At 37.6% G+C, this 24,423-nt stretch overlaps 1 protein-coding gene across 30 annotated transcripts in view; it reads right to left on the reverse strand.

Moving 5' to 3' along the window:
* The window catches only part of ZNF638 (zinc finger protein 638), a 166,219-nt gene that overhangs the window by 35,153 nt on the left and 106,643 nt on the right, over window positions 1–24,423 (reverse strand). For 24 of the 30 annotated variants that reach the window (XR_016230291.1, XR_016230293.1, XR_016230292.1 and 21 more), the window contains 9 exons: window positions 24,109–24,167; window positions 23,657–23,709; window positions 11,857–11,907; window positions 6,982–7,050; window positions 6,137–6,223; window positions 5,840–5,908; window positions 5,114–5,154; window positions 3,661–3,792; window positions 902–1,030 (listed from right to left, as the gene is read on the reverse strand). Coding sequence is in view for 27 of the 30 variants with exons in the window: in XM_051842785.3 (XP_051698745.3) it covers window positions 902–1,030; window positions 3,661–3,792; window positions 5,114–5,154; window positions 5,840–5,908; window positions 6,137–6,223; window positions 6,982–7,050; window positions 11,857–11,907; window positions 23,657–23,709; window positions 24,109–24,167 (690 nt within the window). In the remaining 3 variants the exon portion in view is untranslated. The remainder of the gene's footprint in view (window positions 1–901; window positions 1,031–3,660; window positions 3,793–5,113; window positions 5,155–5,839; window positions 5,909–6,136; window positions 6,224–6,981; window positions 7,051–11,856; window positions 11,908–23,656; window positions 23,710–24,108; window positions 24,168–24,423) is intronic. The other 6 variants (XM_051842786.3, XM_051842783.3, XM_070068950.2 and 3 more) reach the window with 1 other exon arrangement.

A 24,423-nucleotide genomic window follows, 5' to 3' on the forward strand; every position in this document is an offset into this window, starting at 1 on the left:
TCAGATTACAGGAAGATAATCAAATTATAAAGAAAAATTAAGCAAATCAAAATAGAAAAAATAGAAATGCAGACAAAACAGAAAATAGCACAGTGTGTAAGTATGAAGTGATCTGCTGCTGCTGCATTATAATCAGGCCAAGAATGCCATGAGCCTACAATGTCAGAGCTGGCAGAGGGTAACAAACATTAGACTATGGTTCTTAAACTTTTTTTCTTTTTACTGACATGTATAAAACACCACCACCAATTCAATCAAATGAGAGTGATTCTGATGAAAGTTTTCCTCAAATTACATGTATTTTATATCCATCTTACTCTGGAGATTTCCCCATCTTTATCTCTTGCCTCTTAACAGTTGATGGTCAATGTTTACAGGCCACAGAGACATTAAAGCTAAATTGGGACAGATTTGAATTGTAAGTCAGTCAGAGGGCCTTGTGGAGAAAAGACTTGAGGGAAACAAAACTGAAGGTAGAAGGTACAAAGATCAACTACTCTAGTGGTCCAGCAGAAGTTTTTAAGAAACGAAATAATAGAAGATGGTCTGAGATAAAGAAACAACCTTTATACAACATCTATTAATAAACCAAATATAAGGAATGAGAGAAAAAAAATTAAAGAAAGTCCAGGGATTCCAGTTTGAACGACAGATAATGGCACTGAGTTAGGAATGCTGAGGTGATAACTGTTTTCAAGATCAATACACATGAAGGACAGGATTGTTTCACTAAGAAAATAACTCAAACAGTGTAGTGAACTATTATAAAGACAGGAAGTACTTTTCTCAATGCCTGAGAGAAAACGTGAACTCAAAGAAAATTACAAAACGTAACAGATTAAAATAAATCTGATAAGAAATTTAATAAAATTTAGTAAACATGATGTTAAGTCTCATTTACCTCGTCTTTTATATTCACGATTTCAGGAGCCATACTTATTAAGAGTTGATTTCCATCCATGGATATTGGAAAACAAGTATAAAATTTTACCATAGAATCAGCAGATTTTCTATTTATTTCTATATATGCCTTTTAAAATAGAAATTACAAGAATGAAAACATAAGTCTTAAGTTACTCTTTCTTGGAAAGATTTAATACTTGAATCAAATGAATTGAACACTTAGTAAGCACTTTTAAAATTAAAAAATACAGTCTTCAGAAATTGAGTCCCACAGACTAATGTTAAAAACCATAAGCAAGAAAAAATGACTGAACTCAGAAGTCAATACTAAAGACAGAAACAAGGACATTTTAGTAACCAACATTAACAAAAGTCCTCTTATTCATCACTGTATCCTTAGTATATAGAAGAATATTTCTTAAGCAAATAAATCCAACAATTGATAAAATGAGAAATATGAACTAAAAATATATGACTGAATGTATAAGGACTGTCAAGTTATTTTTCATTTTGCTGTTTTCATAAGTGTAAAATTGGAGCTCCAAATATTTTGGTTTTAATTTTCATACCTAAATAAAGAAGTTGAACCAAAACTAATAAGGTATAAATAGTCTATATGTTTAGTTATAAGTCCATAATTTAATGAATTATCTGCCATTTGCCAATGTACTAAAGTTCTAATATATCATAATAAAATGTGGATATGAATTTTGTTTCCCAGTTTACACAAATTTTTTTTCATGTTGCTTTATGTTAATTTTAAGTTACAAATGTTTGCATTATATAGAATCCTTCCCTCCAATCTGGTTTCATTTTCCACAGTTTCAGTTACCCAAAATCAAGCATAGTCTGAAAATAGTAAATGATAAATTCCAGAAATAAACAACAAGTTTTAAACTATGAGCTATTCTCCATAATGTAATGAAATCTCATTCTGACTGGCCAGCACATAAATGAATCTTTTGTCTAGGTATACACACTGTATGTGCCAACTGGTCAATTATCAGCCATTTCTGTTATCAGATAGATGGTCTCCATATCCCACTGTTTAAGCACCCTTTATTTTCCTTAATAATGCACAAAGCACAAGAGTAAAGCTGTTGGAAATTCAGAGATGGCAAAGAGAAGCTATAAAGTACTACTTTTAAATGAAGAGGTTAAGTTTTCTACTTAAAACAGAACAAACCAAACAATTATGTTGAGATTACATAAGAACAAATTCTAAAAGTGTGAGGTTGTAAAAAAGGAAAAAGAAACACATGCTAGTTTTGCTACAGTACCTCCAAATACAAACATAATGGCCCCAGTGTACTACAAGTACTTATCTAAAAATGGAAAAGGCTTAACTTTATGTACATATGCATATGAAAAGAATAGCATCATAAAATAGGGTTCAGTAATATCCCTAGTTTTAGGCATCCAGCAGAGCCCAAACACTTCCCTGAGAGGAAAATGGAGGACTAGTGTAAATTGAACCAGGTATTTTCTATATAATATCTTGGAAATGTTCAATAATCACAGAATATTTAAATTTCATCAAAATTGGGCAGATAATAATTAAGATATTTGGGTTTGGAACATACACTTTATTACCTGTTTACACATATACTTTGGTATAATATGCACTTTGACATGTGACGTAAAATATCAATTTAAATTGGTTGTAAACACACATTTCCCCTATCTCAATGTATTAAGAAACTCATTTAAAAAATTCACATTACTTCTGTATATAAAGATAATTAAAAATGAATCTTCATGAAGAATGGGATGGGAGAAGGAACAGGAGGTGGAATGGGAGTGGGGGTGGGAGTACAGGTATGGGGGGAAGAACCGCTGTATTCCTAAAGCTGTACCTATGAGATTTGTATTTATTAAATAAAAGCTTTCAAAAGAAAAAACTCACATTAAAAACATGTTCATTTTTGTTATGTTTTTAAAACATAATAATAGACTTTTAAATAAACTACTGAAATATAATTTTCATAAAAAGTTCAATCATTTAAGAATATACACTTTACAAAGTAGTGTAATTATTCAAATAATCTATATGTAACATAATGTCAAGCTATATACAACTCAACCGCATTCTGTCTCCTCTCCTGTTTTCTCAAGCACACTGATTCTGATTATCACCAAACACAAACTCTATTCTCAAAGAACTCACCAACACCTTTCTATTGTAAAAACAATATTCTTTGGCACTACAATGATGTCAGTTCCACTATTTAAACTCATTTTTGGAATCCTATTTCATACAAAATACTTCCCACAAGTTGTTAACAATAAATTTGTTTTAAAATGCAAAAGCAATGTAAACTGATAGAAAACTCAGAGCCTAGATCATTCTAAGTACTGATGCCATTATTAGTTTGAGTCTCAAAAAGGTTACTTCCCATTTGAATATCATTAGTAAAACAGCCTAAAGAAATACTAGTGAAAATGATCTACAAAATGCTAAGTGTCATTTGAAAATTCTTTGTTAAACAGATTACAGACGTATAACATTTTTATTAAACAAATTTTTTGGCAAAACTTCTGAAATTATTAGTAAGCCATTTTCCCCCCAGCATCAAAATTATGCCTGCTTAGAATTCAAACATAAAGGAATCTTTCTGTTTTACATTTTAAAATGTCTTTAGCTTGAAATGGTTGGATTACTTTAAGATGGTGTTTTTAAACTTTTTCTTCCCATGTTATGAATTTAACACTTCAAAATGTGCTGTCAGACAGTATGAATACCTATTATTAACTTACCTTTTTGTGAGATGATAAAATCAAAATATCCTTTAAACCACCGAACGGTTTTGCTAAGTTGCAAATTTCTTCTATAGAATATCCTTTATTAGGCAAATTAGAAATACGTATCACACACATTTCCTCTGTTTCCTTCAAAATAAATTTAAAAATTGATATTAAAGTTTAACAGGTTTTAGATTAGTCAAGTTTATACTACACACTATATGTCAGTATGTATACTGCATTTAATATTTGAGCAAGTCTGATCAATTCAGTAGGCTGATCTGAACTTCAAATTAAAAACAACACTCCCTCCCTATTTTGCAAATTTATGTTCTTCAAATATATGAAATTAATAGAGGTACTATCCATCATCTAATTTAGTTCTATAGGTCTCTTTTTCACCTGGTGCTTTAAAATTTGAGAAATATCTTTGACTACAATGCCATTCAAGTACTGTTGTCACTCCTGTGCTTTATGGGCACAAACTCCAAACTCCAAATCAGTGGGTATCCTTTTACCTTCTTGAAAGGATCATCCCTTTCTGGCAGTATTTCCTTAGACTCCTTACCACACAACTCAATCGCCACTGCAAGTTAAGCACTATTTTCCTACTAAACATCCTTTCACATCGATTTTATTCTTCAAGATGGCTCTCTTATCAATGACAGTTTTTTCTTTGAAAATTTTGGGGAAATTCTTAAAAATGAGCCATAGTACAATGTTTTACTTTTGTTTTATAAAAAAAAAAAAAACTATAAATTTTTATGATTTCCATAAATCAACTGTTAGTGATTTTTAACTACCATGTCAACTATATTAATAAATGGCTCCTTCCCTGAAGTCCTTTATGTTAAAGGACTATTGGTGCTTTAAAATATTATCCCTGTAAGATGTATTATTTAATTACCACTTGAAGAATGGAGTTACTACATAAAAATAAACTTGTGCTTAGCAACTAAATGATGGCAAAATCTAAACTGGTAAATTCTAAATTAAAGATATTTTAATATATTCATAATAACAGATATCATAAGAAAACAATAAGGTGAAGTTTATATCCTTCAAACAGAACTGAAAACACTATTTGTTCCTTCCAAAACACAAAGAAACAACTGGAATTCCAAATATTAACATATCTCACGTTTGCCTCCTAGGGGAGAAAAAGCTATCAGAAAATTCCCCTGGTTCTAATTTGATAACCTGTTGTGTACCAAAAAGACTCATTTTGGCTAATATGTCATTCCCAATGAAAAAGTGATTTTCAAAAATATGTACATTTATTAATAATGTATTAATAAATCTTCCATTTACTGAGCTACTCAAAGTTTTTGAACTCAAGACATACTCAAAGAATCAAAAGTGACTGGAGTTTTTCAAAGTCCCAAAGACCATAATAACTTTTACTTCAATTTTGTAAAAAACTTTTTTTGTCAAATTTTTTTAAGGTTTAAAGGAATAAAAAACTGACCTTGTTAACTGGTTCATTTTCTGCAGTTTCCAAAGCAGCTTCTTAACACAAAACAAAAGAAAAAAATAAATAGATATACTTTATCAAGATCTCACTTTATTCCACAATGGATTAAACAGGAGCTATTTGAAAGCGTACACAGCTCACAAAAGAGTTAGAGAACCAGAGGGGAACAGCTACAAAAGTGACACTGGCTTTTAAATAATACATTTTTATTTCTTCTGATAGCATTAATCACATTTAAAAGGGTGAAAATCTAAATCAAAAAATTATTTTTTCTTTTCCTTTTTTTTTTTTTTTTGGTGAAAGGCAGAGTGACAGAAAGAGATCTTCCATTTACTGGTTTACTTCCCAAACGGCTAATGGTCAGAGCTGGGCCAGGCCAAAGCCAAGAGCCAGGAACTCCATCCAGGTCTCCAATGTGGGTGGCAGAGGTCCAAGCACTTGGGCCATCTTCTACTGTCTTCCCAGCCACATTAGCAGGGAGCTGGATAGGAATCAAAGCAGCCAGTGCTCCAATAAGGAATGCTGGAATTGAGCCATGATGCTGACCCTTTGAATCATAATATTCTTAATTTTATTTAGGTATGACCTTTATTTCAGGATGGAGGAAAAAATGTGTGTAGGTACGTATTCAAGTAATACAACAAAATTAAGTACCTCTGCTCTTAAAATTTCGATTCTCCTCCACCTTTATAAAACAAAATAAAATTTCTATTGACCTACCTGAAGTAGTTTCTTTAGCAGAGTTCTCTGTAGCTTTCGCTTCTATGTCAGTCTTTATTTCAGAGGTTTCTGCATGAAATAGTCTGCTTTAGCAGTGTAGAAAAGCACTAATATAATTCAACTAGTGAAAAGGAACTTAAGCTTATTGGTCAGTCTAGGTCTCCTTAGGCTGATCCGACTTAATTTAAAAACAAGCCCTTTGAAGATTTTTAAGCAAAATTACAAGATATACACTGAGTATAACACCAAGAGGGTCTAAGATAATAAACTACTGAAATAACAACATTTCAAACTTACCTAGTACAGTCACAGGTTTACTGGAGTCTTTGTTTTTGATATTCCCAGCCTTTTTTGATTCCAGAGACTTCTTCCCAGTAGATTTTGCTTTTAAAGGTAGAATTGATCCATTATTTTAAGGGTCTGCTCAACCATGCAACATGTCTTATGCTAATATCTTAGTGAATAAGTAGTGGTTTATTATAAAAGCAGTTCTTTCCGAACATTCACTTTTTCTATTTATATTCATTATCTGCTTTACTAAGCTGAGATGCCATTTTTGGATGATATCCTAAAGTGAGTTACAAGTTCAAACCTCAAGTGATAGAAGCACATCATTAAGAACACATTACAAAACTCGTATTTTGCTAATTCTGCAAAAGTTCTGTAAGACTAGGCTACTGGAAAATGTATTACTAAAAAGATACTGGTAGTTTCAACGTGCTATATTTATTTTCAATAGTATTCCACTTATTTATGGAGAAAAAGCATTCTTCTAACATGGAAAGAAGTAATCTTTTTAAAAGTAACAAACATCAGAGGAAATGTACAAGCAGAAGAAGGTAATATGAGTCACCATTCAAAAACAAAGAGGAAAATAATGATTAAACCACTTATAGAGAGGAAGTGACAGACCAGCATGTGATTATGCACCTGTGAAAAATGTACAGTCAAAAAGTTGTGTATATGTAGTGTGTATATAGTACCATATAGGTGTGTAGTATCTATTAACTTCTTCAAATGTTATAAGATGCTAAAATCTATTTTAGGAATTTGAAACTTGCTTTTGATATTACACTTATTATATTCTTTAAAGGAGAATTAAGAATAAACTTAATAACACATTGCTTCTCCAACAGTCTTACCTGTTTTGACTGAAGCTTTACCTTTCGCAGCTACTGTTACCACAGATTTTACAGAACTTGCTGATTTCCCTAAATCACAAAAGCTACAGTCAAAGTTGGTTTACTTAACTAGTATGAATAATCTCCAAAGAACCTCACAGGAAAAGAATAGAAGAACAACAGATTAGAATTTTGTTCAAAATGTAAAATGCTATCATCTTTGGGGGCACAAGACATTTTCTAATTCTAGCAATTACGGTAATTTTCAGGAAACAATACATCACTGAACAAACATTTCACTTCCCTGATGGGGTACAGCATTCAGGCAGGTTAAGTGAACTTGTGAATGTGTCCAACAACCAGAAGGAAAATTACCAATTTCAAGGATAGGAGGGAAAAAAAAAGCAAAAAACCATGCTTTTAATAGTTACAAAAGCAGTTAAAGCTAGAGCTTTTCAACCCATGCTTACTTGCTTTGCTCCCAGTTGGTTAAAAAGCATTCAGTAACATCTAAATTGTGGTGAGGTCACATAAAGTTTGCTTTGATTCACTGCTAGAATGTTCTTGCTGTACAGGACTATTTAAATTGCTCAGGACTACTAAAATCTCTCCAAACATTCTTTGTCACCTAGCTATTACTGTTGCTTATTTTCCAAGATGTTGCTATTTATGGACTACGATCAAAGTTGCAGTACAGATGTTGAACAGGGAGTAAAACCATCTTTAACAGAGCAAGAGACTTAGCTCTGAAAATCAGGATTCATAAGAACAAAGTATGAGGAAAAATCCAGGATGAGAAATCATAGCTCTAAATTGAACTCCCAAGATAAACTGAGAAGCCTTGGGGCAGTCACAAGATTTCTTTTTTTAAAAATGTATTTTTTATTATTTATTTGACAGGTAGAGTTATAGACAGTGAGAGAGAGAGACAAAGAGAAAGGTCTTCCTTTCATTGGTTCACTCCCCAAATGGCCGCAACAGCCGGTCCTGCGCCGATGTGAAGCCAGGAGCCAGGTGCTTCCTCCTGGTCTCCCACATGGGTACAGGGGCCCAAGGACTTGGGCCATCCTCCACTGCCCTCCCAGGCTACAGCAGAGAGCTGGACTGAAAGAGAAGCAACCGGGACTAGAACTGGAGCCAATATGGGATGCCGGCGCCAAAGGCAGAGGATTAACCAAGTGAGCCACAGGGCATTCACAAGACTCCTATGTGGACTATTCCATATATAAACAAGGGTGGTGACTGCTACAACTACCTAACAGGAAGAAACCCTGTGAGGGAACACTATTATACTTATTATTATACTTTAAAAAAAAGAGACAATCACTGACATCCACAAAAATCAACTGAAAGTGTTTATAAACCCACCCTTTATATTCAAAGATAGACCATAATTTTAGTCCAAAAAGGCAGCACAAATAGTCCTCCCTTATCTGCAGTTTAGGCGTCCATGGTTTCAGATATCCACAGTTAACCATGGTCTGTAAGTACAAAATGGAAAACTCTACAAATAAACAGCTCATTAGATTTTAAATTGTACGCTGTTCTCAAGTAGCATGATGAAATCGCAAGCTGTTCCATGTGTGATCCCTTTGTCCAGTGAATCCATACTGTATATGAGACTTCAAAGTATTTGTGGAAAACTGCAATTTACCAGTAAGTTTACTTTGGTGCAAAAAATTTTTGTAGTTCATGTATAGTTTTCTCATAACACCTATTCACTAAGAACTTTAAAGACAGCTTACACAAATGGGTTTTAAGATTATTTTCTCTTGGCCAGCGCTGTGGCTCACTAGGCTAATCCTCTGCCTTGCGGCGCCGGCACACAGGGTTCTAGTCCCGGTCGGGGCGCCAGATTCTGTCCCGGTTGCCCCTCTTCCAGGCCAGCTCTCTGCTGTGGCCCAGGAGTTCAGTGGAGGATGGCCCAAGTCCTTGGGCCCTGCACCCCATGGGAGACCAGGATAAGCACCTGGCTCCTGCCTTCGGATCAGCGCGGTGCGCCGGCCGCAGCGCACCAGCCGCGGTGGCCATTGGAGGGTGAACCAATGGCAAAGGAAGACCTTTCTCTCTGTTTCTCTCTCTCCCTGTCCACTCTGCCTGTCAAAAAAAAAAAAAAAAAAAAAAAAAAAAAAAAAAAGATTATTTTCTTTTTACCAAAATAAACATATTTTAATCTTACTTGCCACAAACTTTCTGAGCCATTTGTTACATAGTAGCATCTCTGCTGTTAGACTGGTTATCTCAGTGTCCCAGTTAAACAGAAGTGTAATTTCATAACAGCCCCAAAGCACAAGAGTAGTAATGCTGGCAATTTGATAGTCAAAGAAAAACAGCAGAGCGCTTCCTAAGTGAATAGTGAAAGTATTATAAAATATTTTGAGGGGAAAGGAAGAGCCCACATTCACACACTATGTTCTATTATTGTTATTATAGCTCTTCTTGTGTCAAATTCATAAAGTTTTTATCACAGGAATATATGGAAAAATACATAGTTTATAAAAGGTTCTGTACCAGCCACAGTTCAGGCATCCATTGGAGGTCTTGAAATATATTGTCCCAAGTAAGGCAGGACCACGGTACCAACCCTTACAGCTTGTTATCTAAATTAATCAATTCTTAGTTGTTCACAAGTTCCTCTACACTAGTTAGGTAAGGCCACAGACTTTTCTTTCACTATCCTTATATTACTATCACAAGTTAATTCATTTTACTAATACCGCCAAAGAACTAGAATTTCAGGAAAAATAGCATTGATTTTCCTTTTCTTTTTTTTTTTTTTTTTTTATTTCTGACAGGCAGAATGGACAGTTAGAGAGAGAAAGGTCTTCCTTTTGCCGTTGGTTCACCCTCCAATGGCCGCCGCGGCCAGTGTGCTGCTGCCTGTGCATTGCGCTGATCCGAAGGCAGGAGCCAGGTGCTTCTCCTGGTCTCCCACGCGGGTGCAGGGCCCAAGCACTTGGGCCATCCTCCACTGAACTCCCGGGCAGAGCTGGCCTGGAAGAGGGGCAACCGGGACAGAATCCGGCGCCCCAACCGGGACTAGAACCCCATGTGCCGGCACCGCAAGGCAGAGGATTAGCCTAGTGAGCCGCGGCACTGGCCAGCATTGATTTTCCATAGCTATGGGAAGGCTAGTGCAATTCCACTATGAGTATCACACAATTATTATCAAAGTAATAATTTAATTTCGCAAAAATAAATGCATCTTCAAGACAAGTTTCTTAGCAACTCATAATTCCATTCAGATTACTTTTTTTAAAAGATTTATTTATTTATTTGAAAGTCAGAGTTACACAGGGAGAGGAAAGGCTGAGAGAGTGAGAGAGTGAGAGAGAGAGAGGTCTTCCATCTGATGGTTCACTCCCCAATTGGCTGCAACGGCTAGAGCTGCGCCGATCCAAAGCCAGGAGCCAGGAGCTTCCTCCAGGTCTCCCACATGGGTGCAGGGGCCCAAAGACTTGGGCCATCTTCCACTGCTTTCCCAGGCCATAGCAGAGAGCTGGATTGGAAGTGGAGCAGGCAGGTCTCGAATCGACGCCCATATGGGATGCTGGCACTTCAGGCCAGGGAGTTAACCCACTGCGCCACAGTGCCTGCCCCCAGATTACTCCTTCTAAGATATGACAATATGAAAACTCTCTGCCACTAACAGTGGGACTTCCCAGCTTAACAGTTTCCTTTCTTTTTCAACATTATGGGGAAGAAAATTTAATACATTGACCTCTATTAAAAGAGATGATCCTGAATTAACCTGCATTTAGTAGAGACGGTAGGGAAAAACAGAAAGGAGGATTATGCCAAAGGAGGAAGGAGAATAATAATTACTTAAAAACCAATTATAGGGGCCGGTGCTGTGGCACAGTGGGTTAACGTCCTGGCCTGAAGCACCAGCATCCCATATGGGCACCACTTCGAGACCCGACTGATCCACTTCCAATCCAGCTCTCTGCTATGGCCTGGGAAAGCAGTAAAAGATGGCCCAAGTCCTTGGGCCCCTGCACCCATGTGAGAGACCTGGAAGAAGCTCCAGGCTCCTGGCTTCGGATCAGCCCAGCTCTGGCCGTTGCCGCCATTTGGGGAGTAAACCAGTAACTGAAGACCTCTATCTCTCTGCCTTTTCCTCTGTAACTCTGCCTTTCAAATAAATAAATCTTTAAAAAAAAAAAAAAGGAAACAGAGAAGACTCCAATATATGCATTATGAGAAATATGAAAGGCTTTCAAAAAGCCTCATAGAAAATAAATAGCATGAGAACATTATGTGTGGGTTTCAAAATTTTCTGCATCAAAATAAACTTTTATTTAATTCTACTTTTTCATAAACTTTTTAGTATACTCTAGTACTTTCTCCAGAAAAAAAAATTTTTTTAAAGATTTATCACTTCTTGGTCTTTGGATAAGATCAAGTGAAGATTTATTTATTTAATTTGAAGTCAGAGTTAGAGAGAGAGAGAGAGAGCTGCTCCATCTGTTAGTTCACTTTTCAGATGGCTGCCAATGGCTAGGGCTGGGCTGGGCCAGACTGAAGGCAAGAGCCAGGAGCTTCATCCAGGGCTCCCTCTTGGGTGACAGGGGCCCAAGCACTTTGGCCATTCTCCACTGCCTCTTCCAGACCATCAGCAGGGAGCTGGATTGGAAGTGGAGCAGCTGGGACACGAACTGGTACCTATATGGGATCCAGCATCACAGGCGGTAGCTTAACCCACTGAGCCATAATGACAATCCAGAATTTTATTTTCATAAAAAAATCATCCTGTTTATGAAAACTTCTTGTGACTATATAAATCTCAAAGATTAGTATATATTCAATACATGTCATATAAAATCCAAGACAACTATTAAATACTTCTTAAATAATTTAAAATTAGTATAGCTAGAATCCTAATCAAAAACATACCTGCAGATTTGTTTACTTTGGATGCAGATGTCTTGGCTTGTCCAGTTCTGGCTAAAATAACAAGAAATTATTTTAATAACACATCACAAATAACATCATATGGATTTAGATAACAATAATCTGGCAATAATTTTGATAGACTACTATAAACAACACTCCTATACTTATCTCTGTATGTCCATGGAATCATGGGGACTGATCTTAATACATGGACTTCATATGTTAAAAGGCATATAAATTTAAATTTTAATGATTATCATTAAACTGTTCTCCTGGAAGGATGTACCAATTAATATTCCCATTAATAGCACAAGAGTGAAACTTCTCTATTCATTTCTATAATATGCTATCAAGTCAAAAGTCTAACTTGGTAAGAAAAGTTACCAACCTTTCAAATATGAGATGGAAACTGGTGTGATTTAATTTTTGCTTCTTTACTTTTGAATAAAGTTGTATCAATTTCCATATGTTTAAAAGTCATCTCTACTGTGTCTATAACATACCTATCCATATTATTTTGGCAATTTATCTTTTGGATTGTTGAGTTTTTTTGTTATTTATGAGAACTTCTTATATATTAATTAGTCTGTATCACATAGATAATAATTGTTTTAAAAAGTTATGCAAAATACTTATGCAAAATACTTTTAATGTAGTCAAACGTCTTCCTGATTGGGAAGGATTTCCTCACTCTGAAATTTAAAGAAAAAATATCGTCCATATTTTTAAATGTCTTTACCATTCTATGTATCACTCTTTACTTTTGATAAAGTAAAGCATTTATACCAAAACAAATTACAGGTGGACCAAAGATGTAATGTAATAATTTTTAAAAATTCTTACTGATAATTTTTACAAAGTTCAAAATATTTCTGTATTACAACAAACAGGCATTTTATAGTGGAAAGGCTGTCCACCCAAGGGTGAGTTCTGTCTTTTAAGCCATATTTTATGCCTGTTAGTAATATTTTCAAAGATCTGGAGTGGCCATTTGGTCGACAGTTTAAGATGACTTGTGGGAATGGCTATATCACCTATCAAAGTGCCTGAAATTAAGACCCAGCCCTGCTCTAGATTCCAGCTTCCTGCTAATGTGTACCCTGGGAGGTAGCAGACAATGGCTGGAGTGGTTGGTACCTGTGACCCATGAGAAAGACCAGGACTGAATTCCTGACTCCTGCCCTAGCTGTTACAGGCATTTGGGGAATGAACCAGTAGACGGACAATCTCTTATCCCTCTGCCTCTCAGGAAAAAAATACTTTTTTAATTCAAATTTTTTAAAGTTCTCACCATTTTTATTATTTTAAACAGAATACTTTATTAGATTACATATTGTTTATATATAATGAATCAATTAACACGTACCGACTTAAGAGAATTAAGATGAGTAATTATAGTTCAATTTACTAGCTTTTTTTAAAACTTTTTTTTTGTTTTGTTTTGTTTTGTTTTTTGACTCATTTGAGAGATAGTTACAGACAGAAACAGTGGGGACAGAGAAAGAGGTCTTCCATCCACTGGTTCACTCCCCAAATGACTGCAATGGCCAGAGCTAGGCTGATCCGAAGCCAGGAAGCCAGAAGCTTTCTCCAGGTCTCCCACATGGGTGCAGGAGCACAAGAACTTGGGCCATCTTCTACTGTTTATCCAGGCCACAGCAGAGAGCTGGATCGGACAAGGAACAGTTGGGACTAGAACCAGCGCCCATATGGGATGCCAGTGCTGCATGCAGAGGCTTTAGCCCATTATGTTGCAGTACTGGCCCCAATTTACTGGCATTTTAACTAATTTCTTTTGAGTTTTTCATATTATTTTATTTGCAAATAAAAAAGTTGCATCTTACTTTCCAATTTTCATGCTTTTTGATTTGTGTTGCACTGGCTAGAAAAGCATTTATTGGGGCCGGCACTGTAGTGTAGCGGGTAAAGCCACCGCCTGCAGAGCCAGCATCTCATATGGGTACCAGTTCGAGTCCCAGCTGCTCCACTTCCAATCCAGCTCTCTGCTATGACCTGGGAAAGCAGCAGAAGATGGCCCAAGTCCTTGGGCCCCTGCACCCACATAGGAGACCTGGAAGAAGCTCCTAGCTCCTAACTTCGGATCAGTGCAGCTCCAACCATTGCAGCCAACTGGGGAGTGAACCAGTGAATGGAAGACCCCTCTGTCTCTCTCTGCCTCTCCCTCTCTCTCTCTCTCTTTCAAATAAATAAATCTTTTTTTTAAAAAAAGCATTTATGTTAACTCAAAGGGGTAATGATGAGTATACTGTTTAGTTCCCAACCTTGATGGAAATGCATCTGATGTTTTACCATTAAGCATATGCTGGCTTTTAAGTCGACACACGTGTACCTGTGTACATACGTGTGCACATAAATAAAGCACATGTACATAAACAATCATACTTAAGTAGCTGTCTACTTTGACAATTTCTTTTGAATGCAAGAAATGAATGTTAAACTTCATCAAATATCTCTAGAAAAAAAAAAAAACCATGATATTTTAAAGTATGGTAAATAGAATCAAAAGATTTCCTCATTTTGAAACATTTTTACACTTCCAGTAAGACCCTCTCCTGTGTACAGTACATCATTCACAGTGCTTCCAGATACTTCAAGGATACTTCAAAAAAATGGAAAAATGGAATTAAAAGGTATACTTATTTTGTTGTAAAATTATTTTAAAGATTTATTTCTTTGAAAGTCAGTTACGGGCCGGCGCCGCGGCTCACTAGGCTAATCCTCCGCCTAGCGGCGCCGGCACACCGGGTTCTAGTCCCAGTCGGGGCGCCGGATTCTGTCCCGGTTGCCCCTCTTCCAGGCCAGCCCTCTGCTGTGGCCAGGGAGTGCAGTGGAGGATGGCCCAGGTGCTTGGGCCCTGCACCCCATGGGAGACCAGGAAAAGCACCTGGCTCCTGGCTCCTGGCTCCTGCCATCGGATCAGCGCGGTGCGCCGGCCGCAGCGCGCCAGCCGCGGCGGCCATTGGAGGGTGAACCAACGGCAAAAGGAAGAACTTTCTCTCTGTCTCTCTCTCTCACTGTCCACTCTGCCTGTCAAAAAAAATATATAAATAAATAAATAAATAAAAAATAAAAAAAATTTAAAAAAATGAAAGTCAGTTACATGGGGGAAGGGGAGCAGAAGAGGGGAGATTGATCATCCATCCGCTGGTTCATTCCCGAATGGCTGCAACAGTCAGTGCAGGGCCAGACCAAAGCCAGCAGCCAGGAGCTTATCCAGGTCCCACACACGGGTGGCAGAGGTCCAAGGACTCGGGTCGTCTTCTGCTGCTTTCCCAGACCAATAGCAGGGAGCTGGATTGCAAATGGAGCAGCTGGGATTTCAAACAGTACCCAAATGGGATGCTGGCACAGCAGGCAGCAGCTTTACCTGCTCTGCCACAATGCTGGCCCTGTTGTAAAAATTTTTTAAATCCATATACAATCTTTTCATAATATAAATTTTCCATGAACTTTTAAAAGACTCCTTGTATACTAGTTTTATATCTATATTTGGGGGGAGGGGAATTTTTATTTTTATTTTACTTTTTTTTTAATTTTTATTTTTGACAGCAGAGTGGACAGTGAGAGAGAGACAGACAGAGAGAAAGGTCTTCCTTTTGCCGTTGGTTCACCCTCCAATGGCTGCCAGCGCACCACGCTGATCCGAAGCCAGAAGCCAGGTGCTTCTCCTGGTCTCCCATGCGGGTGCAGGGCCCAAGGACCTGGGCCATCCTCCACTGCACTCCCGGGCCACAGCAGAGAGCTGGCCTGGAAGAGGGGCAACCGGGACAGAATCCGGCGCCCCGACCGGGACTAGAACCCGGTGTGCCGGTGCCACGGCGCCGGCCTTTATTTTCATTTTATTTAAAAGGCAGAGACAGAGAGGTATCTTCCACCTAATGGCTCATTCCCTAAATGCCTGCTACAGTCAGGGCTGGACTAGGCTGAAGCCGGAAGCCTGGGAAAGTCAATATGAGTCTCCTCTGGGAGTGGCAGAGATCTCAGTATTTAAACCATCACCTCTGCTTCCCAGGATGCACATTAACAAGAAGCCAGATTTGGAAGTGGAGCTGAGATTCAAGGCCAGGCAGTTCAATACAGGAAACAGGCATCATCCCAACCAGGATTTCAACTATTGCACCAAATGCCCACCCTCTACATCTATAATTAAATTCCTAAGTTAAATCACCCTACATTTGTAACTTATTATGAACCCTTTATCAGTAAATAAATACTTTAAAATTTTCATTCAGTAACCAGATAATTGTACACTGACTGACATGGTGTTCTAAGAAGTTAACAGGGAGAGATTCCATATATCCTTCACTCAGTTTGACTCCAACAGTAAAATGTTGTGTAACTATAGCATAATATACTGCTACAAATCTACTAACATAAAATTTTACTAGTTTTACAATCCAGAGTATATATTCAATTCTGTAAAATTTACAGGACATAAACCTGTGCATATTAGTCTAACCACCACCACTGAAGATACAAAACATTCCTTCTCAAGGATCTTTTGTTTTTTTTTGACAGGCAGAGTGGACAGTGAGAGAGAGAGACAGAGAGAAAGGTCTTCCTTTGCCATTAGTTCACGCTCCAATGGCCGCCGTGGCTGGCGCACTGCGCTGATCCAATGGCAGGAGCCAGGTACTTCTCCTGGTCTCCCATGGGGTGCAGGGCCCAAGGACTTGGGCCATCATCCACTGCACTCCCTGGCCACAGCAGAGAGCTGGCCTGGAAGAGGGGCAACCGGACAGAATCTGGCGCCCCGACCGAGACTAGAACCCGGTGTGCCGGTGCCACAAGGCGGAGGATTAGCCTAGTGAGCTGCGGGGCAGGCTTATCAAGGATCTCTACTATGGCCACTTATACCAAGTGGCACCTCCTCCCCTCCCCAAACTTCTGACAATCACTCATCTATAGAGACTCCAGAACTATTATTTCAAGAGTGTGACACAAATTGAATCCTATAATGTAAAAAACTTAACATTTTTTTTTCCAATCAACACAATTCCTCTGCAATATATCTGAGTGGCTTACATATAAATAGTTGATTCCTTTCTTTTCACTGAGTAGTAATCTATGCTAAGGATATACCTGTTTGTCTCACATCTATCCACTGAATGACATTTGAGTTGTTTATAATCTCTTTTATTATGAATGAAATAGCTATAGTATTCATGTATAAGTATTTGAGTGGACATAAGTTTTCTTTCCTCTAGGACAAATGTGCGGTCATGTAGTAAGCACATAGGTGGAGTTGTTAAGAAAGTGCCATATGCTTTTCCAGAATGGCTGTACCATTTTACATTCCCATCAGCAACATATGAGTTTTTCTATATCCTCATCAGTATTTGGTATTATTATTATTATTATCTTAGCCATTCTGACAAGTGTACATGTCTCTGATGGCAGCATTTAGCTTGTTTTTTTCTCATGTCCCCTGTCTCTATTCTTTTCTCCACCTCCCCATTCCTTTTTAAAGGAAGCTTTCCTTTCTTCTGAATGCTATGGAATAGCTGGAATATGACTACAGTTACTGTTTTCCACATGGTGGAATTCACATGTGGAAAACTTATCAGCAGAGTGTTTTAATTGAGGAAAAAATTATGTTGGGGAAATAACTGACTTAACAGAGGCAGTATCTAGATAGTGGGAATCACTTTAAACATCTGAAAAATGGAATTTTAACAATAAACATTTATTACTTTGATAAATATATTTTAATTTAATTCATTTTCATCTGGGAACTGAAAAGGCAAAGATACTTTTTTTAAAAAGGAAAGCAAAAAAGGCTTATAGATGACAAACAAGGTTTTGTGCCTCCCCCTCCCCTCTCTGTGTAACTCTTTCAAATAAATAAATAAATCTTAAAAAAAAAAAAAAAAGGGTCTTTGCTGTGGCGCGGCAGGTTAACGCCTTGGCCTAAAGTGCCGGCATCCCATATGGGTGCCGGTTCTAGTCCTGGCTGCTCCTCTTCCATTCCAGCTCTCTGCTGTGGCCTGGGAAAGCAGTAGAAGATGGCCCAAGTCCTTGGGCCCCTGCACCTGCGTGGGAGACCTGGAAGAAGCTCCTGACTCCTGGCTTTGGATCGGCACAGTTCCAGCCGTTGCAGCCAATTGGGGAGTGAACCATCAGATGGAAGACCTCTCTCTCTCTCTCTCTCTGCCTGTCTTCTCTCTGTGTAACTCTGACTTTCAAATAAATAAATCTTTAAAAAAAAAAAAAAAGGTTTTGTATACTTTTCCCATGTATTCAATCACAATGTAAATATAAACCTTGGTTAATTATACCTGTACTGTTTCTCCTACAAATATTTATTCATTAAGCCCTTATAGTATAACTAGAGATTAAAGAATGAAAACATATAAATATTACCTCAACTGTCCAGTAAAGTAGACATTTATTAACAAACTGCTAATACTACTTGACTTAATGTACAAATTATTACCAAAAGAGAGCTGGAAGCTTCTAGGACCTAGGAGTCAGGGAAGGTATCATAATGTTTCACCTGAGATGGTCCTTAAAGGATAACTTAGGATTTGTCTCACCTCACCTCCCAAAAGGAGTCTCAATTGATTTTGTATCTTTAGTATCTTGCTTGACACCTATTAAATAGGTACTTACTAAGTTCACTGGCTGTTAAGACAACTATTCCATGCATACAGGCTGCACAGATGAAGAACAAGGAATGAAACAGCAAGGCACAGATGGAAAATAAACTGTTCTGAGTTGTTGGAATATAATATTAAATTGTATATTAAGAGAATGAAAAAAGTACTATGAGGCTAAAGGGTAATTTATACAAAACTGAAGGACTTGGACTTCATTCTATGGGTCACAAGGAGTGAAATGATCACATGTGCTTTAAAGAGGCAACAGAATGACTAATGGAGCAGAGAATGGAACAAAACTACCAATCAGGAAGCTATTTTCAAAAGCTTAAATTTAAGAGAATGAACTGAAAGAGTTACAAGAGTGAAGAAACAAAGGCAAAAGCATCTGAGAGCTGAAGAGGAGTCAAGAGAACTAAAATGAATCAGTCACTGATGAGATGAAAGGAGTGTTACTTAAATTTAATTGGGTAGGACAGAAGAAAATGAAAGATAGGTTTATGCACTACTCATGAGTTTCTACACTGGATGACTAGTGTAGAATGTTAAATGAGAGGAATAAACTTGAGAGGATACAGGGATTTATGTGTGTATAGCAGATGGCACTGGTCCTTAAAGACATGGAAAGGGAAGAAAAACAAAAACTGCCCAGAAAGGACATGAAAAGAATAAACTTTTTGGAAACTATTAAGGGAGAATAAAAGAACGGTGATCATATAAAATTAGAGATACATTTTCGGGCTAGTGGTGTGGCACAGTGGGTTAATGCCCTGGCCTTAAGCGCCAGCATCCCATATGGGTGCCAGTTCGAGACCCAGCTGCTCCACTTCTGATCAGCTCTCTGCTATGGCCTGGGAAAACAGTAGAAGATGGCCCAAGTCCTTAGGCCCCTGCACCTGCATGGGAGACCCAGAAGAAGCTCCTGGCTCCTGGCTTTCGATCGGCACAGCTCTGACCGTTGCAGCCAAGTGGGGAGTGAACCATCGGATGGAAGACCCCTCTCTCTCCTCTCTGTGTTAACTCTGGCTTTCAAATAAATAAATAAATCTTATAAACAAACAAAAAAAACCACATTTTCACTATCTATCTGTCTGTCTCTTGATCTCTCTCTCTCTGTATCTCTTACACTCTCCTTCTCCCTCTTTTTCTTCTTCATTCCATCCCTGCAGTCTGTCGGGTTTCCCCCAACAAACTCTTTCCCTTAAAAAAAAATAAAAAAGAAAGAAACACATTTTCAGTCTAAAAGAGGTAATTTAATAGAGGCTAAAAGCTTTGGAATTCTAATTTTGATTTTGATACCTAATTCGTTCATGTGACCTTAAGTTATTTAACCTCTCCAAATCTGTTTCTTCACCTATAAAATGAACAAAGTGTAACTTACAGAACTTACAGGATCAAGTAACGTAAACATACTGGGTCAATTTCATCAATTTTGGTGAAATTAAGTCGCTACATGGGACAACTACATCCCTTATCAGAGTGTCTGATTTGAATCCCAGTTCCTCAGCTTCAGGCCAAGCTTCCTGCAAGCACCCTTGGAGGCAACAGGTAATGGCTCAAATACCTGGGTTCCTGCCACTTGCATGGGAGACTGGCATGGAGTTCCAGACTCCTAGCTTCTGCCTGGTCCAACCCTCCTGCTGAGGACATCTAGGAAGTGAACCAGCAGATGGAAAGTCTCTGTCTCATCTCTGCTCTGTCTTACTACCTTTAACATAAAATGAAACTAAATTAAAAATACAATGTGCTGGCCGGCGCCGCGGCTCACTAGGCTAATCCTCTGCCTGCGGCGCCTGCACCCCAGGTTCTAGTTCTGGTCGGGGCGCCAGATTCTGTCCCGGTTGCTCCTCTTCCAGTCCAGCTCTCTGCTGTGGCCCAGGAAGGCAGTGGAGGATGGCCCAAGTCCAAGTCCTTGGGCCCTGCACCCACATGGGAGACCAGGAGGAAGCACCTGGATTGGCGCAGTGCGCCAGCCGTAGCGGCCATTTGAGGGGTGAACCAAGGGAAAAGGAAGACCTTTCTCTAACTCTGCCTGTCCAAAAAAAATAAATAAATAAAAAAAAATAAACCAATGTGCCTAGTCTGCATAACAACCACAAAGCAGATCCTTGAAATTTAAATTTCTTCCTTTTATTTTCTCCCTGATGGCACAGATTATGTTAGTAGACTGCTTTAATAAAATTATTACTGCCTTTTTCTGTGCATTAAAATTCAAACTTTAAATCAACTCATCCTGGATCACCTTTACCCTGTCTACTTTCCCTTTTTGTCATGCCTCTTCTTTCTAAAATACACATCATTTAATGTTTGTCACCTCAAGTTAAATGTAAGCTACTTGGGGACAGGAATGCAATTTGGTTTACTACTGTATCCTAAGCCTCTAGAACATGCTTCCTATAATTGACACACAGTAGGTACTCAAACATTTTTTCAAAATCACACTGTATAAGAATTCTAATATTTCCCTTTATTATCAAATTATGCTTTTGTGTTCTTCTTTAGACTTCCCCTTTCTTTTCTCAAAAATTTGTTTTGTTTGCTTGAAAGGCAGAATGACAAAGACAGAGGGACCTTCCATAACTTGTTCACTCTCCATATGGCCACCAAAAGCCACTGCTGGGCCAGGGGGAAACCAGGAGCCAGGACTCCATCCTGGTCTCCCACATGAGTGCAGGGGCCCAAGTACTTGGGCAGTCTTCCACTGCCTTCCCAGGCACATTAGCAAGGAGCTGGAGGGGAAGTCCACTATGGGATGTTGTGACAAGCTGCAGCTTAACCTGCTGCACCCTAGCACCAGCCCCATTCCCCTTCCTTTTTTATTTGTGCTTATAGTCAAAATTATCTTTAAACCATCCTAACTTTTCCTATCATCCTTAATCTGATACAGCTGACCTCAGAAAGACATCATGCACCCTTATCTTTCTGACATGTACTTGCTTGATTTATAAGTTCTTCTCTTTCTTTGCACATGTATGCACTTACCCCCTTATATTCATTACTTTTATTATAAGGTCATTTCCAAAATCTACACCTTGAACAACAGTTTCTCAGGCACCTGCATTCTACTTTCGAAGCCATGTAACTGTCAAAATAAAAGATATCTCTAACAGATATTCTTTGATAGCTGAACTTTTGAAATGTTCAAATCTAAGTTAACAGTTTGCCCCAAATATAAAAAAAAGTATTAAGTTTTCCAATTATAATAAAAAGTACCACACTACTCTAATAGAATTCATCTTGTATGAAACCTGGAAAAAAGTTTTTCTTTTAACTTTTATATTATATCCACTAAAATATTCCAGATAATAAAATTTAAATTTTACCTTTCTACACCATTTTAACTAACCTTTTCATATGAGGTCCTGATTACCCCAAATTATCTGAACCAAAACATCTTCTAGGAATTAGTCTCACACAACATGTTTTGAGAAATGCTATTAATGGGGTCAAATGCATGATCTTCAAAGTCTTCTTTAGAATGAGTATTTAGTTTTGTTACCTTTGTTATGTCACCCACCCGCATAAAGTCATTTTCTGCTTCTCTATCAGGTAACTTCCAAAAGTTCATGGAAAATGGTATTAAAGTATGATTTTTTTCCACGAATTTTTTGAAGCCCTCTTGTATATTTGTTCACACACAACACCTAATTTAAAATCCTAGTGAAAATACATTGCATTCCAGAAGCTATCCATAATACAATATTTCAGGTACTCAATCCAACTAAACATTAGGAGAAAGGAGATTTTTATACAATCTAACTTTCCAGTCACCTGATTGCTTTAGAACTTCAACTCTCAGGAGGCCGGCACCGTGGCTCACTTGGTTAATCCTCTGCCTGTAGCGCCAGCATCCCATATGAGCACCAGGTTCTAGTCCTGGCTGCTCCTCTTCCAGTCCAGCTCTCTGCTGTGGCCCAGGAAGGCAGTGGAGGATGGCCCAAGTGCTTGGGCCCTGTACCCACATGGGAGACCAGGAAGAAGCACCTGGCTCCTGGCTTCAGATCAGTGCAGTGCCGGCTGTAGCGGCCATTTGGGGGCTGAACCAAAGAAAAGAAGACCTTTATGTCTGTCTATCTCTCTCACTGTCTAACTCTGTCAAATAAATAAATAAATAAAAAGAAAAAAAATAGCGTTATTAAAAAAAAAGAACAACTCTTATTCTATTCTGAACAGGAATCCAAAATATATTATATACCTGCCTTCCCCCAAGCAGAACATACAAAACACAATTTAACTTTCTGAATTTCTTTAAGTCTGCTTGATTTCAGGTTTTCTGTCTTGTTCCTCACTATCAAATTGTTTATTTTCACTCATCTCAAGAGTGCTATTTTGGCAGCAATTTCTCTCTCCATCCAGTTTTAAAAAGTTATGTAAAATTAAGGCCGCTGGCAGTGCTGGCATCCCATATGGGTACCGATTTGAGTCCCAGCTGCTCTCTTCTGATCCAGGTCTCTGCTATGGCCTTGGAAAGAAGTAGAAGATGGCCCAAGTCCTTGGGCCCCTGCACCTGCGTGGGAGACCTGAAAGAAGCTCCCGGCTACTGGCTTTGGATTGGCCCAGCTCTGGCTATTGCGGCCATTTGGGAAGTGAACCAGCAGATGGAAGACCCCTCTTTGTGTCTCTACCTCTCTGTTAACCTGCCTTTCTAATAAATAATAAATAAATATTTTTAAAAATTAGGTAAAATTCATTTAGCTAAATTTAAACACATGAAATGTTTTTATGACTGTAAAGGTACAATTTTTAGAACATGTATATATATATATGATAGCATATATTTTTGTTTAGTGTTTTTCAGCTACCTTTCAAAATAAAAGGGGATCAGATAAGCTATTTTAACATATATTTCTTTACGTTTTGTCTTGTGAGTTTATGATGAGGGGATGGAGGAAAGTATTTCAAAACTACCTAAACATATAAAAAACAACCATTAACTACAAAACTATGATAGGCATTTCACAAATATTGTCTCATAGGGTTCTTAGATTTATTTCAGAAGAGAGAATGTAATTATCTAGCACTTACACATTAACCAATTGCTTAATACAAGTGCCAATTAAAGGATGCAATATGGGTACCTTCTATCAAAGCACAATAAATAATATCTTTCTAGAATCATCTTTAAAAAGTTCTAGTAAACTGACAACATACACTTATCTGGAGAAAAAGGAACGACTTACCAGTAAAAGTTGAAGTAACAGTTTCAACAGTTTTGGAAGGATCTGCATCTTTCCTATTTAAAAGAAGAAATGAGAAGTTCTAAATCTTAAAAAAATTCCAAAAATGAATTATTTAAATCTAAAAAAGTTTAAAGCAACTCAACTGGAACTATGTCCCATTCAGTTTGTCCTTACGGTGATGAAATTACATGGGTACTTCAAAAGGTTCATACAAAATAGAATTAAAACATAATTTCGGTGCAAAAGATTTTGAAATCCACATATACCAGGGATATTCAAAAAGTTTGTGGAAAATGTGTATTATCAAAAAACTACACATTGAATTCTAAAATTTTGCCCGAAAATAACTTTATATTTTATTTTGGTGTCCTCATATTAAAATGTTTTACAAATTAATTATTTCTTAACTCATACACACATTCTTCAGTCAATGAAATCATGGAATTACTTACTTTAATGCAGATGCAGACACTTTCTTTGAATCTAAAGTCTTTTTCTTTACTTCTTTGTTCTATGAACAAAAAGTATTTAAGAAAAATATTTAGTTTTCTCCCATTTATAAAAAGCAATTCAGAAGATATAAAAAAGGATAAAGGGAATCCAACAAAAAAAATCTAAAAATCTTCCTACTCCAAAGTTAAATATTTACTTTTTACTATTGCATTAACTGCAGCTCAAATCAGCATCCATATGGGATGCCGACATGACAGGTGGCGGCTTTACATGCCATGCCACAATGATTGCCCCCAATTTGTGATCTTGCAGCA

The sequence above is a fragment of the Oryctolagus cuniculus genome, chromosome 2 (assembly GCF_051225735.1).
Source record: "Oryctolagus cuniculus isolate XC-2025 breed Fujian yellow rabbit chromosome 2, ASM5122573v1, whole genome shotgun sequence".
In the NCBI taxonomy this organism is placed as follows: domain Eukaryota; kingdom Metazoa; phylum Chordata; class Mammalia; order Lagomorpha; family Leporidae; genus Oryctolagus; species Oryctolagus cuniculus.